A 14,938-nucleotide genomic window follows, 5' to 3' on the forward strand; every position below is an offset into this window, starting at 1 on the left:
ACAGTAAAAGGGGCGTGTTTAAGAACATTGTGGCTGAAGCAGTCAAACTGACGTCAACAGAGAAGCACCGCCACTCCAAACACAGAAGCTAATGGTCAGACTTTGATGACTGCAAAAACAAACCCTTTAAAAAAGTGGATTAACTTGCACTGACCAATTGTTCATGTAAAGAATAACATTACATTGTGCACAAGCAAAGAAAAAAAAAATGAAATAAACATTGCAGATGTTGATTTCACATGGACTTTAAGTCAACACTGAAGGAAAACAAGCTAAAAAATTAACTACTAGTTCTCACCCCGTTTTCCAAGTTGAAAAATCACAAACATATCTAAATATTAGTTTTAAATATGCAGATGAGGCATTAGTTTCAAAATATGCATTAATTTGAATTTGAGGGCATGTTTTTTTCAATGACAGTTTTAAGATTTCGGGCATTTCAGCTTTATATATATATATATATATATATATATATATATATATATATATATATATATATATATATATATATATATATATATATATATATAATTTATATTTATATTCTCTTAAAGGGATAGTTCACACAAAAAGCACATTTGCTCACTATTTACTCACCCTCAAGCGGTTATATGCCTTTATGAGATTTTTGTATTATGTTGTACACAACAGAAAATACAGTGCTTCATTTTTTCCATATTTTTTATGTTACAGCCTCATTCCAAAATGGATTAAATTCATCTATTTCCTCAAAATTCTACACACAATACCCCATAATGACAATGTGAAAAAATTGTTGCAAATTGACTAAAAATAAAAATACTGAAAAATCACATGTACGCAAGTATTCACAGCCTTTGCTGTAAAGCTCTAAATTGAGCTCAGGTGCATTCTGTTTCCACTGATCATTCTTGAGATGCTACAGCCGCTTAATTGGAGTTCACCTGTGGTAAATCCAGTTGATTGGACATGATTTGAAAAGGCATACACCTGCCTATATAGGGTCCCAGGGTTGACAGTGCATGTCAAAGCACAAACAAGCATGAAGACAAAGGAATTGTCTGTAGACCTCCAAGACAGGACTGTCTGGAGGCACAAGGCTGAGGAAGGTTACAGAAAAATTTCTGCTCTGAAAGTTAAAATGAGCACAGTGGCCTCCATCATCCTTAAGTGGAAGATGTTTGGAACCACCAGGACTCTTCCTAGAGCTGGCCGGCCATCTAAGCTGAGTGATTGGGGGACAAGGGCCTTAGTCAGGGAGGTGATTAATAACCCGATGGTCACTCTGTCTGAGATCCAGCGTTCTTCTGTGGAGAGAGGAGAATGTTACAGAAGGACAACCATCTGTGCAGCATTTCACCAATCAGGCCTGTATGGTAGAGTGGCCAGACGAAAGCCACTTCTCGCCTGGAATTTTCTAAAAGGTATCTGAAGAACTCTCAGACTATAAGAAACAAAATTCTCTGGTCTGCTGAGGCTCAAATTGAACTCTTTGGAGTGAATGCCAGGCGTTATGTTTGGAGAAAACCAGGCACCGCTCATCACCAGGCTAATACCAGCATCATGCTGTAGGGATGTTTTTCAGCAGCAAGAACTGGAAGACTAGTGAGGATAGAGGGAAAGATAATTGCAGCAATGTACAGAGACATCCTGAATGAAAACCTGCTTCAGAGTGCTCTTGACCTCAGTGTTCTTGGCGACGGTTCATCTTCCAGCAGGACAATGACCCAGGCACACCGCCAAAATATCAATGGAGTGGTTTCACAACAACTCGGTGAATGTCCTTGAGTGGCCCAGCCAGAGCCCAGACCTAAATCCTATTAAACATCTCTGGATAGATCTGAAAATAGCTGTACACCGTCACTTCCCATCCAACCTGATAAGAGCTTGAGAGGTACTTTAAAGAGGAATGGGCAAAAATTCCCAAAGACAGATGTGCCAAGCTTGTGGCATCCCATTCAAAAAGACTTGAGGCTTTAATTGTTGTCAAATGTGCATCAACAAAGTATTGAGCAAAGGCTGTGAATACTTACGAACGTGATTTTTCAGGTTTTTTATTTTTATAAATTTGCAACAATTTCAAAAAATCTTTTTTCACATTGTCATTATGGGGTATTGTGTGTAGAATTTTGAGCAAATAAATTAATTTAATCCATTTTGGAATAAGGCTGTAACATAAAAACGTGGAAAAAGTAAACCACTATAAATACCTTCCGGATGCACTGTATGTAACTAATGACTTCCATATGAAAAACCAAATACTAATGGTTACTAATGGAATACTAATGAAAGTTAATGGTTACCGGTTTCCAACATTCTTCAAAATAACTTCTTTTGTGAGTAAAAGAGTGAAAGGCAGTCATGACAGAATTTTCAGTTTTAATTGAACTCTCTTTAACTGATTTAGCTGGGTTTCCATTCTAATGTGCATTTTTTCAAAGTTAGCAAAAAATAAAAATATCACAAAAAAAATCTCAAATGCAAATTATATGCATTTCCATCAAGTTGTAAGAGTGGCTAACTGTAGTATTGGTAACCTAGTAACCAACAGTAAACAAGGCAAGCATAATAAAGACAGCTGATTAGTCATGTAGTTGTAATGTTCGCTACATCAAAGTTTCTTCAGCAAATGTGTTTCCATCTCCCATTATTCACATACATTTTTTTAAATTCTAAACAAACCTCAAAGTGAACATATCTGTTTTTTTTATTTTTATTTTTGCAAATTAAAGGATCTTTGTTAAAAATTTGCCATTTCCTTTACTTGTTTTTCCAGCAATACTACAAAATACACATTATCATAGGCTGATGAAAACCTGCCTACTGTTATCTCATAGCAAACTTTAACAGAATACTAACCAGCACCGATGACCTCCTCGATCTTCAGATGAGCTGGGTCGATTTCTCGTGCAAATTCTTTGACGGCTTCACTGGGGTCTTCATAAGTGGAGGGGTCCACGTAATATTTCACCCCACCTGAATAAATAACAACATCCCGGTTATGGTTCCTCTGCAGAGATCAACTAATGACAGGTTCTAATGGTGCTGCTCAAACTACAGTAATACCACAAATATGTGCACCACAGACAGCACTGCAAATAGAAAAACTCCTGACACGGCACTTTTAACATCTGCATTAAAATACCAAACCTGTCACCAGCTCCTCCTCACTGTGGTGTAGACAGAAGACATTACTGAAACGCACTTATTACATAGTAGTGATAATTATAAGGTAGCCTGAACGTTATGGAAGCCTGTCTCCGCCATGGGATAAAAAATAAGATCATTGCCATTTTAATCTCACAAAAGTCCGAATTATGAGGTGTAAAGATAATAGAAACACATAAAATATATTTAATAATAATAATACGGGCGTCACGGTGCCGCAGTGGGTAGCACAATTGCCTCAGCATAAAAGGTCACTGGTTCGAGCCTCAGCTGGCTCAGTTGGCATTTCTGTGTAGAGTTTGCATGTTCTTCCCGTGTTCGCGTGGGTTTTCTCTGGGTGCTCCGGTTTCCCCCACAAGTCCAAAGACATGCGCTATAGGTGAATTGAATAAACTAAATTAGCTATAGTGTACTGCATGTGTGTGAATGAGTGTGTATGCATGTTTAACAGTGATAGGTTGCTGCTGGAAGGGCATCCGCTGCGTAAAACATATGCTGGATAAGTTGGCGGTTCATTAACCTGTGGTGACCCCAGATAATTATGGAACCAAGTCGAAAAGAAAATGAATGAATGAATAGTAATAATAAAATATCTTTATTATTTCTTCAATTATTTGTATCTCATAATTCACACGTTTTTCCTCAAAATTGCACTGCTTGTCTGTAAAAAAAGCTGGGTTCCACACAACCGATTTTTGTTGGGACAACATGAAGGAATTAAGTTAACTTATTAGCTTTTACAAATTTAAGTGGATTGAACATAAAGTTGTCCCACTAAACCCCTCAAGTATTGTGTAATTTCAGCTCACTTTAAATAAGTAGTTTGAACAAACAGCAAACGTTGTTTTTTGAGTGCACTTTCTCCCAATTCTGACTTTATTTCTTGCAATTCTGAATACAAATCTGACTTTTATTTTCAGAATTATGATACAAAAATAAAATTGCAAGACAAAAATATTTTTTGTAAAGAAAATTCAGAATAGCGAGATTGAGGTTGAATGTACTTAATCTTATTTGTTTTACTCCATGGTACAAACAAGATTCCATAATACATAACCCTCTTTGAAATATGATCTGAAAGAATTTATCCATGTCATTTCCACTGTTATTTTAGCATTAATCAATACTCTATTAACCTTTTAACAGGCATCGCAACCACCTGGTTGACTTTTTATATATGGGTAATCATTATTTTTTTAAAATTCTTATTATTATTTATCAGAGTTGTGTCAGCAGATTATTCAATACAAGATGTGGGCCAAAAAATATTTTCAAGGAGTGCACCTTAAAGAGTTAAAATGAAATAATATTTTAAGTAGCTTTTTAAAAATATGAATACACGTTAATAGTATTACAAGCAATATATAAAATTATAAAAAAAAATTATTAATTTTCTTTTCGGCTTAGTCCCTTTATTAATCTGGGTTCGCCACAGCGCAAAGAACCACCAACATATATTTTTTTACGCAGCGGATGCCCTTCCAGCTACAATCCATCACTGGGAAACATTCATACACACTTATTCACACACATACACTACGGACAATTTAGCCTACTCAATTCACCTGCACCGCATGTCTTTGGACTGTGGGGGAAACCGGAGCACCCGGAGGAAACTCACGCGAACACGGGGAGAACATGCAAACTTCACACAGAAATGCCAAGTGACCCAGCTGGGAGTCGAACCAGTGACCTTCTTGCTGTGAGGCGATTGTGCTACCCACTGTGCCACCGTGCTTCACATCTTACATGTTGTAAACTGTAAATATATATAATATATTCATATTAATATATACTAATTAAAATAATATGTTTCTTATTATCAATGGTTGAAAATAGTTCTGCTGCTTAATATTTTGTGAAAACGAGCTTCAATACACAACCCTCTTTGAATTATGAACAAATATGTAAACTATTTACTTGCTCTGCATTTTTATAAATATGGTGGATGTTGGAGAACATGAAACACGTTTACACAAATAAAGGATTATTGGTTGAAGGCTCTCACCTCTGTTGCTGATGTATCTCTGCAGTCGGTCACTGTAAGGGCTTTCCCTTCTTTTACTAGTAAAAAAGACACAGTAATTAATATGATCTTTTATATATTTATATATTACTTATAGGGTTAACTCACACAAACATAACTTATTGACTATAATTACTATTAAACATGTATTATCTCACCCTAAAGTGGTTTCAGATCTTTACAAGTTTCTTTCTTCTCGTACAATATATATATATATATATATAGTGTCTTAAAAAAATAAAATATTAGTAAAATATTTACTGTCATCATGGCAAAGATAAAATAAATCAGTTATTAGAAATGAGTTATTAAAACTATTATGTTTAGAAATGTGTTGAAAAAAATCTCTCTGTTAAACAGAAATTGGGGAAAAAACTTACAGGGGGGCTAATAATTCTGTCTTCAACTTCAACTGTACACACGCACATTCATTCATACATACATATATATATATGTGTACATTTATATATACATTTATATATATAAAGAATGTTGGGAACTGGTGGGAACCATTCACTTCCATAGTACGATAAGCAAATACTGAAGTCACTAGTTACCAGTTTCTAACATCTTCTTATGTGTTCAACAGAAGAAAGTTTACATTTAAAGCAAAATGTAAAAATCTGATGTGCAGAGTTTGGATGTTCATACCTTCGGAACACAAACACAATGATGATGGCGATCACAACCAACAAAAATGCGGCTCCACCCATTACTGATCCAATCATAAGAGGCAGACGATTCTGAATCTGCTTCGACTGTCCTTCTATAAAGTGGAAAAAATACATCTGATTAAAATTACAAGATACATTCAATACAGTCACACAGTTCATTAAAAATATTTAAAAGCAATAACATTGAAAAAAGAAATTATAGTTTTAAAGTAATTTTGTTAACAAGTTATCTGTCATTTTCAGTGTTTTTTCAGCATTAAATAATAAAACCAAAAAAACAAAACATATATTTTATATGAATTTGTTACTATGGTTACAATAAATTATTACATTTTAATAATAAATATTATGAATTCTCATAAAATAATTTAAAAAATCAATTAATGTTAAAAACAAACCCTACATGCATACATGTGTGTGTGTGTATGTGTGTAAGATTTTATTTCATATATATTTGTATATGTGTTTACATGAATTCAGGAATGAATTTTAATGACAGGATTCTGTCATAAATAGAACATTGTAAAGAATATTCTTTTTTTCTGTAATTAAATGAGCTGTTAATTGTTTGTGAAACAAGTACAGTTAAATTGATAGACTCGTAACAATTCTGACAAAAAAAAAATAGGAATAGAAATAGGAGGGAAAAGCACACAAGTATAGCCCATTTGTCTACTAAACAGCATTTGGTACTAAAGCAATAGTGTGAATAAATAGCATTCCTATTACATAAAACACTGAAGAAAAAAAAAGATGAATTAATTAACTCTGAAAAGCAGAATCAGTAATGACCCCCTAAAGTCAAGACCTCCTCTGTTTAAAGCCAGAGGAGACCATCATTACTTATAATCATCTGAATATGCTAGTTTATGCAATCTAGAAGGACAGGTGGTGTGTTGTGTTGTTGCTGTACCCGATGCAAGTGTGCTGAAGTAGATGGTGTGGCTGTAGGGCCCGAAGCCTCTCTCATTACGAGCGCGGATCTGGAAGGCGTAGATGGAGCCGGGAATCAAACCTGTGACCGTAACTGTGTTTGTTTCACTGTACTTGCTCAGAGCACTGTCTTCATCAGACCCCTGATACACACACAAACACAAATAAAAAACACACAATATATATGAGCTCATGTCATGATACACTACCACACTGCATACGATATGAAGGCATAGTCAAAATGACTGAAACAGTTACTCAACAATCTCATGCCATTTATATAGTCTTACTACATATATGGAGTAATTACATATATGTTTATGTAGTAAGATATAAAGATGTGTAGAATAGTAACTACAGTATATAATCATTTTTAGCATCATTATTCCAGTCACATGATGCTTCACAATTAATTCTAATATGCTGATTTGCTGCTCAACAGACATTTATTATTGTGTTGACAACATTTGTCAGCTTTTTTGATGAATAGGAAGTTCAGAAGAACAGTTTTGATCTAAAACTGAAATCTTTTGTGAGATTATAAATGTCTTTATCATCAATTTTGTTCAATTTAAAGCAACCATGGTAAATTAAAGTATTAAATTTGAGAATTCCTTTCAAAACAAACAAATAAAAAATGGGAGTGCATAATGTTAGAAAAGTTCTTTATTTCAGATGAATGCTGATCTGTGGATCTTTTTATCCATCAAAAAAGTCCGTTTTCCTCAAGCAGCAGCAGTAATGACCTTATCATAGTATCGCAGCTGGTACTCCAGGATGTCTCCGTTGGGCCGGTCGGGCTGAGGCCAGGACAGGGTGATGGAGTCCTGAACTCGGCTCAGCTGGTGCAGCATCGGGACCTCCGAAGGCACTGAGACGCAAACATGTCATCATTAAAATGTCCACACGGGGGCTCAACGCTTCATTATCAGCAGCCTACCTTTCTCCCGCCTCAGACTGTCAATGCTTTCCTCGTTATAAAGCTTTTATAATTGGAATAGCGATAACACACACGTGGACTCACAAGTAGGTCTAAATTAACTGTTCCCATCGCGCTTTGTTGCGCGTTTGACGGTTAGTTAGTCATTGCTGAAGCCTCATCCATGTTAATGAGGTCATGAGTTAAGCATTCTCCCCCCGACCCTCAGTCTCGACCCTGATCTCCGTCTGTGGGTCAGTCATGTGGAAATACACATAGAGGTGACTCAATCAACAGCAGATTAGGCTTACAGACACAGTTCACACAAAAAAGATAAAAAAATTGTAATTTTTTTTCAGTCTCAGGCCACCCAACATGAAAGGTGACCTTTTTCTTCAGTTAAGCATTAAAAGTGCTGCATGTAAGTTTTTAACTCTTCTAAAGCATAAAATACCATCGTTTGTTTGCAGAGATGTAAGAAACATGCGAAGTGAACATATTTGTCAACTGAAAAATAATGTTAAATTCAGTTAATTTCCTTTGAGAATGTGCGTTTTGTACAGAGATGTATAGTAACGAAGTAGAACTACTTCACTACTGTACTTAAGTACTAAAAGGCAGTATCTGTACTTTACTGAAGTATTGTTTTTTTCTCCTACTTCCACTTTTACTTAAGTACATATTTTCGATGAGTTTAATACTTTTACTCCGATAGATTTTTTATGAGCTGCATCGTTACTCGTTACTAGAGGTGTCAAAATGGTCGATATCGGTTCAGTAATAGATCATAACGGGTTATTCCGTACTGACGTCATTTATCTCCTATGTGCGGTGTCGCAATACTATGGCGAAGGACGGAGGCGCGAGGGCGAGTGAAGGCGGCACAGCACACGAGCCGCTATTTCACTACTACTGAGAAATGTTGTGAGACTCAACTGTTTATCTCCTCTTGGCTGTTAAAGCGATACTTGTGGATCCAGACCTGGGCGTGTATGAGGTGCAAGTTTTCTCCACTGTGTCTATTATAGATTACCTGTGATAACCGCGTATTATACATACATAGACTGTAACCGCGGCTGTTCTTCCCGCCATCAGTGAACAACGCTTTCATTTCTAAAGCCGATAGCAGCCCTTTCTGTTTAGAAGGTGAAGACAATAACCAATCAAAGGGGTGTAAGACCTCGCCTTTCAGCGTTTATAAAGCAGGCGGGAGAATATTTACATTAGTTTATTTGCTATAAATGCTCATGCTGTCTTCTGTGCATGAGTTTTGTTTGATACATTCAGAAAGAGTGTTTTCTTTGAGCGGGTCAAATTAAGGGTACAGTTCATATATATTACTGCTGTATTAAAGGACACAATTTTATTACAAGTAACCATTTAACTGTCACACCAAGAAAAAAACCAATAGAATTTTTTTATTTATTGCATTTCTTAACTCCTAATGTCGCTAGTTAACACAATCAATACATTTTCCCCCAACACATCCCATAATTTCTAAAATATCAGCCTCTACCAAATGGTTGAGATGTTGGTTTATGGTAAAAGTACCAGAATGAATAAATATACTATAAAGATATGAAGTTTAGGACCAATTTAATTAAAACATAATCAAAATGAAACATTTTTGAATACTAAATCATAGCCATAAGCCATAAAATATGTCAGATTTTCATTTAACACAGTAATATACATGTTTTCTTTTTTTTTACAATAAAATCAAAATCAAGTGAATTAGAACGTTCGTTTACAGCGTTTACAACCAGTAATTTGTGCTCCGAAAATGGGTTTCAATAGCGTTTTGAGTGGATTATGGACTGTTTTTGTGACACACAACTTTGAAAGGTGTGTGTTAAAGCTGTTAAAATCTGTCAGATCTGTGGTTCAAGCATGAGAGAAAAACAGTATTGTAAGTCTTGTTTCTTTTCGTTCTGCTTAATGACGTGCCCCCAAAAAAGAGATTTAAAATAAACAAAACAATATGATGTCTTTTGACTGCATTCTTTAATAACTACATTACACAATACTTGTACTTTTACTTTCAGTACTTGAGTAGTAAATTTTGAAATAAACTACTTGCAATACTTAAGTACAAAAAATGTTGAATACTTTAGTACTTCCACTTAAGTATGGTGCTTAAAGAGCACTTTTACTTCTACTCAAGTCACTTTTTGATAGAGTACTTGTACTTTTACTTAAGTCTGGGTCTCTAGTACTTTATACATCTCTGGTTTTGTACAAGATAATTAACGGGTATTACTGGACCCCAGTAAGACTGCATAGGATAGAATTAATGAAAAATATTCTGTGGGCACCTTTTTACATTTAATGTGGAACTGTCATTTGGTGGCTCCATTCTGGACAAGAGTTATTCAAAACCTGGAGAAATGGCTGGCACAACCTTAACCTTATTCACCAAGAGTTTGTCTTCCTGGGGATACATCCACTCAACAGAACAAAATATCTAAAGCACAGGCTGGGTTTGTCATCGCAGGATGTATTATTGCTGTGAGACTGGTGCTGCGAAATTAGAAGAACTCAGATACTCCCTCTTTTAAGGATTGGATTGAGCTGATGACTTCTACTGCATCATATGAACTAATGTTGGCAAGACTTCAGGACTCCACCCATACTTTTAATCAGAAATGGGGTAGCTTTTTGCAGTATTTGGAGAGCACATAAAAGGAAAATTCAAGGGTTGTCATTTTGACTGTCTGTTGTATTATTATTTTATATTTTATATTTGTTATAATTTTGTTTTGCTATTATTTTTATTATAATTTGTTTACTTTATTTGCCTGAATGTTGATTTTGTATTGTGAATTTCATGTTGTCTGGGGTATAAATAAAATTAAAAAGTTCAATGAAAAAAAAAAAAAAAAAAAGAAAATGTGCGTTTTGTGTCAGAATGTCTGTTTTGGCCGTGTTTTGCTCGCGAGGGCCATTCGTACCTGCTGTTCTTGGGTAAATCCACCAGAGGCCACTGTCGACTAAATGACTGACTGACTGACCGATCGACTGACCCACCCTCCTCCTTCCGTAATCCCAACCAATAGTGTTTTCAAAAGCACTGATTGACCCACCCACCCACTTCGCTAAACCCAACCGACAGTGTTTTCAAAAGCAATCCAGAAAAAAAACACCTTGTCTGATTTTTACCACATTTTCAGATTTGACCACATTCTCTGCCTGTTATTTACTTGTTTATTTTATTTTTTGGCTTCGTTTTTTTGTTTTACCCGCTTTCTGGAACCGTTCTTCACTAGACTTCACTATGGCTAAAGTAGGTGTAGACATTAAAGGGGACAGATTATGCCCGTTTCTACAATGAATCTCTGCTGTCTCTAGAATGTGCATGTGAAGTTTCAGCTTAAGATTGCCTACGAATAATGTTTTATAATTCCATTAAACTGCTCCTTTTAGGCTTTGATCCTAACTGTGTTTTGGTGACTGTCTCTTTTTGTTTGTGCTCTTTTCAAAAGAGGGCAGAGCTACAAATGCCTATGTGTCAGCATAGTGGCAGATTTAAAAAGAAGACTAAAACATCTTATGCTAATGAGGGAGATAATGTCACTTATGGGAGGGGCTTTTCCCCTCTGATGACACGCACAAAGGGAGAATGTCAATCAATTTTTTTTCTGCAGAGAGTTTTTATCAAGTGTGATTATAAAAAAATACAATTAATACATTTTTACCATTAGAAGCGGACTATATTCACAAACTGTTGCCACACAACTGTGTTTAAACCCCTTTTTATTTTTTGCATAATATGTCCAATTTAGAGGCTGGAAAATCCACATGCAGAGCCAATCCTAGACTTCTAAGGGCACTAAGCAAAACTCTGATAGTTTTAGTGCCTCATCAGTGCCTTAATAAACATCCCAACATAACCCCAAATTTCATTACACTTTTTCTTCACTGAATGAATTAAATATACATTGATTCTTATTAAAGTTACTATAGCTGTTTATTGAACGGTAACTGAATGTCTATTTTTTGTGATTATCTCAGTTGTTGTTTGATTATGTAAGAGATCACCAGACTTGCAAGGCGGCTGGTCTTGCGTCTTTTGAAGTGGCGTACACGATCGACACATTTTAGACTTTTTAGATGGCGTGTCAAGTTGAAGAACTTTAACTTTCACACACAGTGGTGCTCATAGCTGTCAGTTCCAAAGCAGTGGACCAATCAAAACAACTCGGATGTGGGACAATCTCTGCAAATTTCTGTTTACATGCATTTAGTGGCTTTGTCCGGATTAGGCATGGGACGATAACCAGTTTCAAGGTTTACAGCAGTTTGGAAAGGTCAAGGTATTAAAACTGCAAAAAAAATGCTGTATCGTTCCTAAGATATATGTTGTTTTTTGAGAACAGCAGAAGTCAATGATTTATTTGACATGTTCAGTGTTCCAAAATATTATAAATCTTTCCTAAAATGAAATATATTGTGTTCAATGGGGGGAAAGTGGTTGTTTTTTACTAAGACATTTAAAAAGAACTTATATTAGAGCAGTAATCACAATACTGTGATACAGTGAAACCATGATATTTTTTCCAAGGTTATCATACCGTCAGAAACTTATACCGGCCCATGCCTAGTCTGGTGACCCACGTGCTTCATGGTCCAACAACCATCAGTCATTACCATTCAGGTCACATTTGAAAAGTAGATCTACAGAAGAACAAATAATTTTGAGCCGCTGATGAATGACAGATGGGACATTAAAATTGATATTGATAAAAAAACATGTATTATGGGAGATAATCAATATAAAATATAAAGCAACATCTACTTTCATTATAATGCTGGGTTCACATCAAAAGAGAAGCACCACATCAATTGCTCTAGATCAGAGGTGCCCAAAGTAGGGCCCGTGGGCCAAAGTTGGTTTTGGTTTGGCCCGCCATCCCATCTGAAAAGAGAGCGAGAATGATGGGGAGTTGGTTGAGGCGAATGCCTTTGACAGAGTTTATCATTTAGAATCTAAATGTAGACCCTTTTGTTTCTTTGTTTTATCGAGGAGTTACAAAAAAGCCAACTAAAATTAAATGTTTCATTTAAGTCAATCAGACTTTTAAAATGTAAATACTGTCACTTGACAGATAGAGGACAATGCACAAGAGATCCGTGAGCAAATCAAGGCAAAGGCAGGAGCAGCTTGACTAGTGTATTCAGTATTGAGCTCCTTTGTGTTATTAGTGGGGTTGTATATGTTTTTACTATAATAAGTTCATCATTTAATATGCTTTAAACAACTTTTTCTAGTTATTTTTAAGTAATAAACAAACAAATGAGCAAAATCAATGTAATACAGTTCGGTATATTTAACTTCGGCCCACAGCCCTCAATCAAGTTTGGTTTTTGGCCCTTTATAAGAAAAAGTTTGGGCACCCCTGCTTTAGATTGGACACACATTTTCTGCCCAAGTTGAATATTTAGAAATTTCGTGGAAGACGCGATTGAAGCTTATTCTGTGAGTTTGTGGCATTCACACTGTCTAGTTTGTATTGATTTCATTCATTCATTCATTCCTTTTCTTTTCAGCTTAGTCCCTTTATTAATCCGGGATCACCACAGCAGAATGAACCACCAACTTGACAACACTACCTACTGCGCCACTGCGCCGCCCTGTATTGATTTCGTATATATATATATATATATATATATATATATATATATATATATATATATATATATATATATATATATATATAAAATTTGGTGTAAATCTCTCTCGATTTAAGGCAGTTTCCTCCTCAAAACACTGGATGAGACCTCAATATATGACCAAAAGCCACAAGTATTCATTTAGTTTTGTCTGGAGAGTTTTTTCTTGACTCGCAGTGTCGTTCACTCTCTTTTTGAATCACCTAGGATCAAGGTTTCAGCAAAAATCTTGTTCTAATGAAACAAATCTTATTGTAAGTAAGTTAATTATTTATTTTTTTGGATGGAATATCCATTCAAATAACCGTCAAGTTATGCACACTAGTCATATACAGCCCTGCAGAATAAATCTGAGCTGAATAAAAACAAAAATCAAGAAAAAAAGAGGATGAGAAACGCGTTTGTTTCCAAAGTTTCTGTGGCCTGCCACTATGATTATCTTCCCTTCGTTTTCATCTCTTTGCATCTCTCTTGCTGCTTTCTTGACCATTATATAAGATGACAGCATATCGTGACCCAAAGCCACCTGGGTCCACATAGCAGACGATGAAAATGTATGAACAGAGAAAGAGAGACGGATGGAAAGGGCTGAGTGCGAGGAGAGGAAAAATAAAGAGAGGAATGGAGGACGACGTCTAGACATACCAATGGCAGGAGACGGACGGCAGAAAGACACTGATACACTGAGCAAACAGTGGTGCACACACGTAGATACTGCGGATGTGTGCTTTCCTCTCACCTGATTGGCTGGTGGTGAAGTTAATGCTGGCGAACTGAGGTGGAAAAGGGCTCAGCGCTGACACTTCGTTTATTGCTTGAACCTGTGAAATCATACACAGCTCATATTGCAGTCATGCAATTCCATGCACATACGTCACATTACAGCATAACAATGGACATTGTGGGCTATATGTGGCAATTTTAGATGAGATGGGCTTCTTCTTACACTGTTTACTTCAGTGAATATCTCTCAGGGTTGGTTTAGGTTTGTAGGTCATTTTCTCTATGTTACTTTTAAAAAGGTTTTAGATTATTTATTTATTTATTTATTACTAAAGTAAAAATAATAAAAAAATGAATAAATAAAATTGTCACACTTTACTAAAAGTTTTCATTAATTAATGTATTTACTAACATGAACTAACAACGAACAGTACTTGAACAGCATTTATTAATCATAGTAAATCAACATTTACTAATGCATTATTAACTTTAATTATTGCTAACATTTGTTAACGCACTGTGATCTAACATAATTTTTTAGCAAACATTAACAAAGATGAATAAATAAACTAACATTAACTAACGGAATCTTATTGTAACTTAAGTGTTACCAAAAACAAGATACAAACAAAAAACAATAAATAAATAAACAAATAAATAAATAAATAAATAAATAAATAAATAAATAATTAAAACTAAATTTTAAAAATAAATCAATAAAATAAAATAAATAATAAAATAAAATAATAATAAAAAAATTAAATAAAAAAATTAAATAAAATAAATAAATAAATAATAAATAAATTAAAAAAATAAATTAAAATAAATAAATAAATAAATCCAGAC

General features: G+C 35.0%; 1 protein-coding gene across 1 annotated transcript in view; it reads right to left on the reverse strand.

Annotated features, from left to right (window-relative positions):
* ephb6 (eph receptor B6) overlaps positions 1–14,938 on the reverse strand; it is a 116,062-nt gene that overhangs the window by 10,280 nt on the left and 90,844 nt on the right. Inside the window, exons 8-13 of the mRNA XM_056475285.1 lie at positions 14,109–14,190; positions 7,527–7,651; positions 6,761–6,923; positions 5,825–5,939; positions 5,156–5,211; positions 2,839–2,955 (exon numbers count right to left, since the gene is read on the reverse strand). Of these exons, the coding sequence (XP_056331260.1) occupies positions 2,839–2,955; positions 5,156–5,211; positions 5,825–5,939; positions 6,761–6,923; positions 7,527–7,651; positions 14,109–14,190 (658 nt within the window). The remainder of the gene's footprint in view (positions 1–2,838; positions 2,956–5,155; positions 5,212–5,824; positions 5,940–6,760; positions 6,924–7,526; positions 7,652–14,108; positions 14,191–14,938) is intronic.

The sequence above is a fragment of the Danio aesculapii genome, chromosome 16 (genome assembly GCF_903798145.1).
Source record: "Danio aesculapii chromosome 16, fDanAes4.1, whole genome shotgun sequence".
In the NCBI taxonomy this organism is placed as follows: Eukaryota; Metazoa; Chordata; class Actinopteri; order Cypriniformes; family Danionidae; genus Danio; species Danio aesculapii.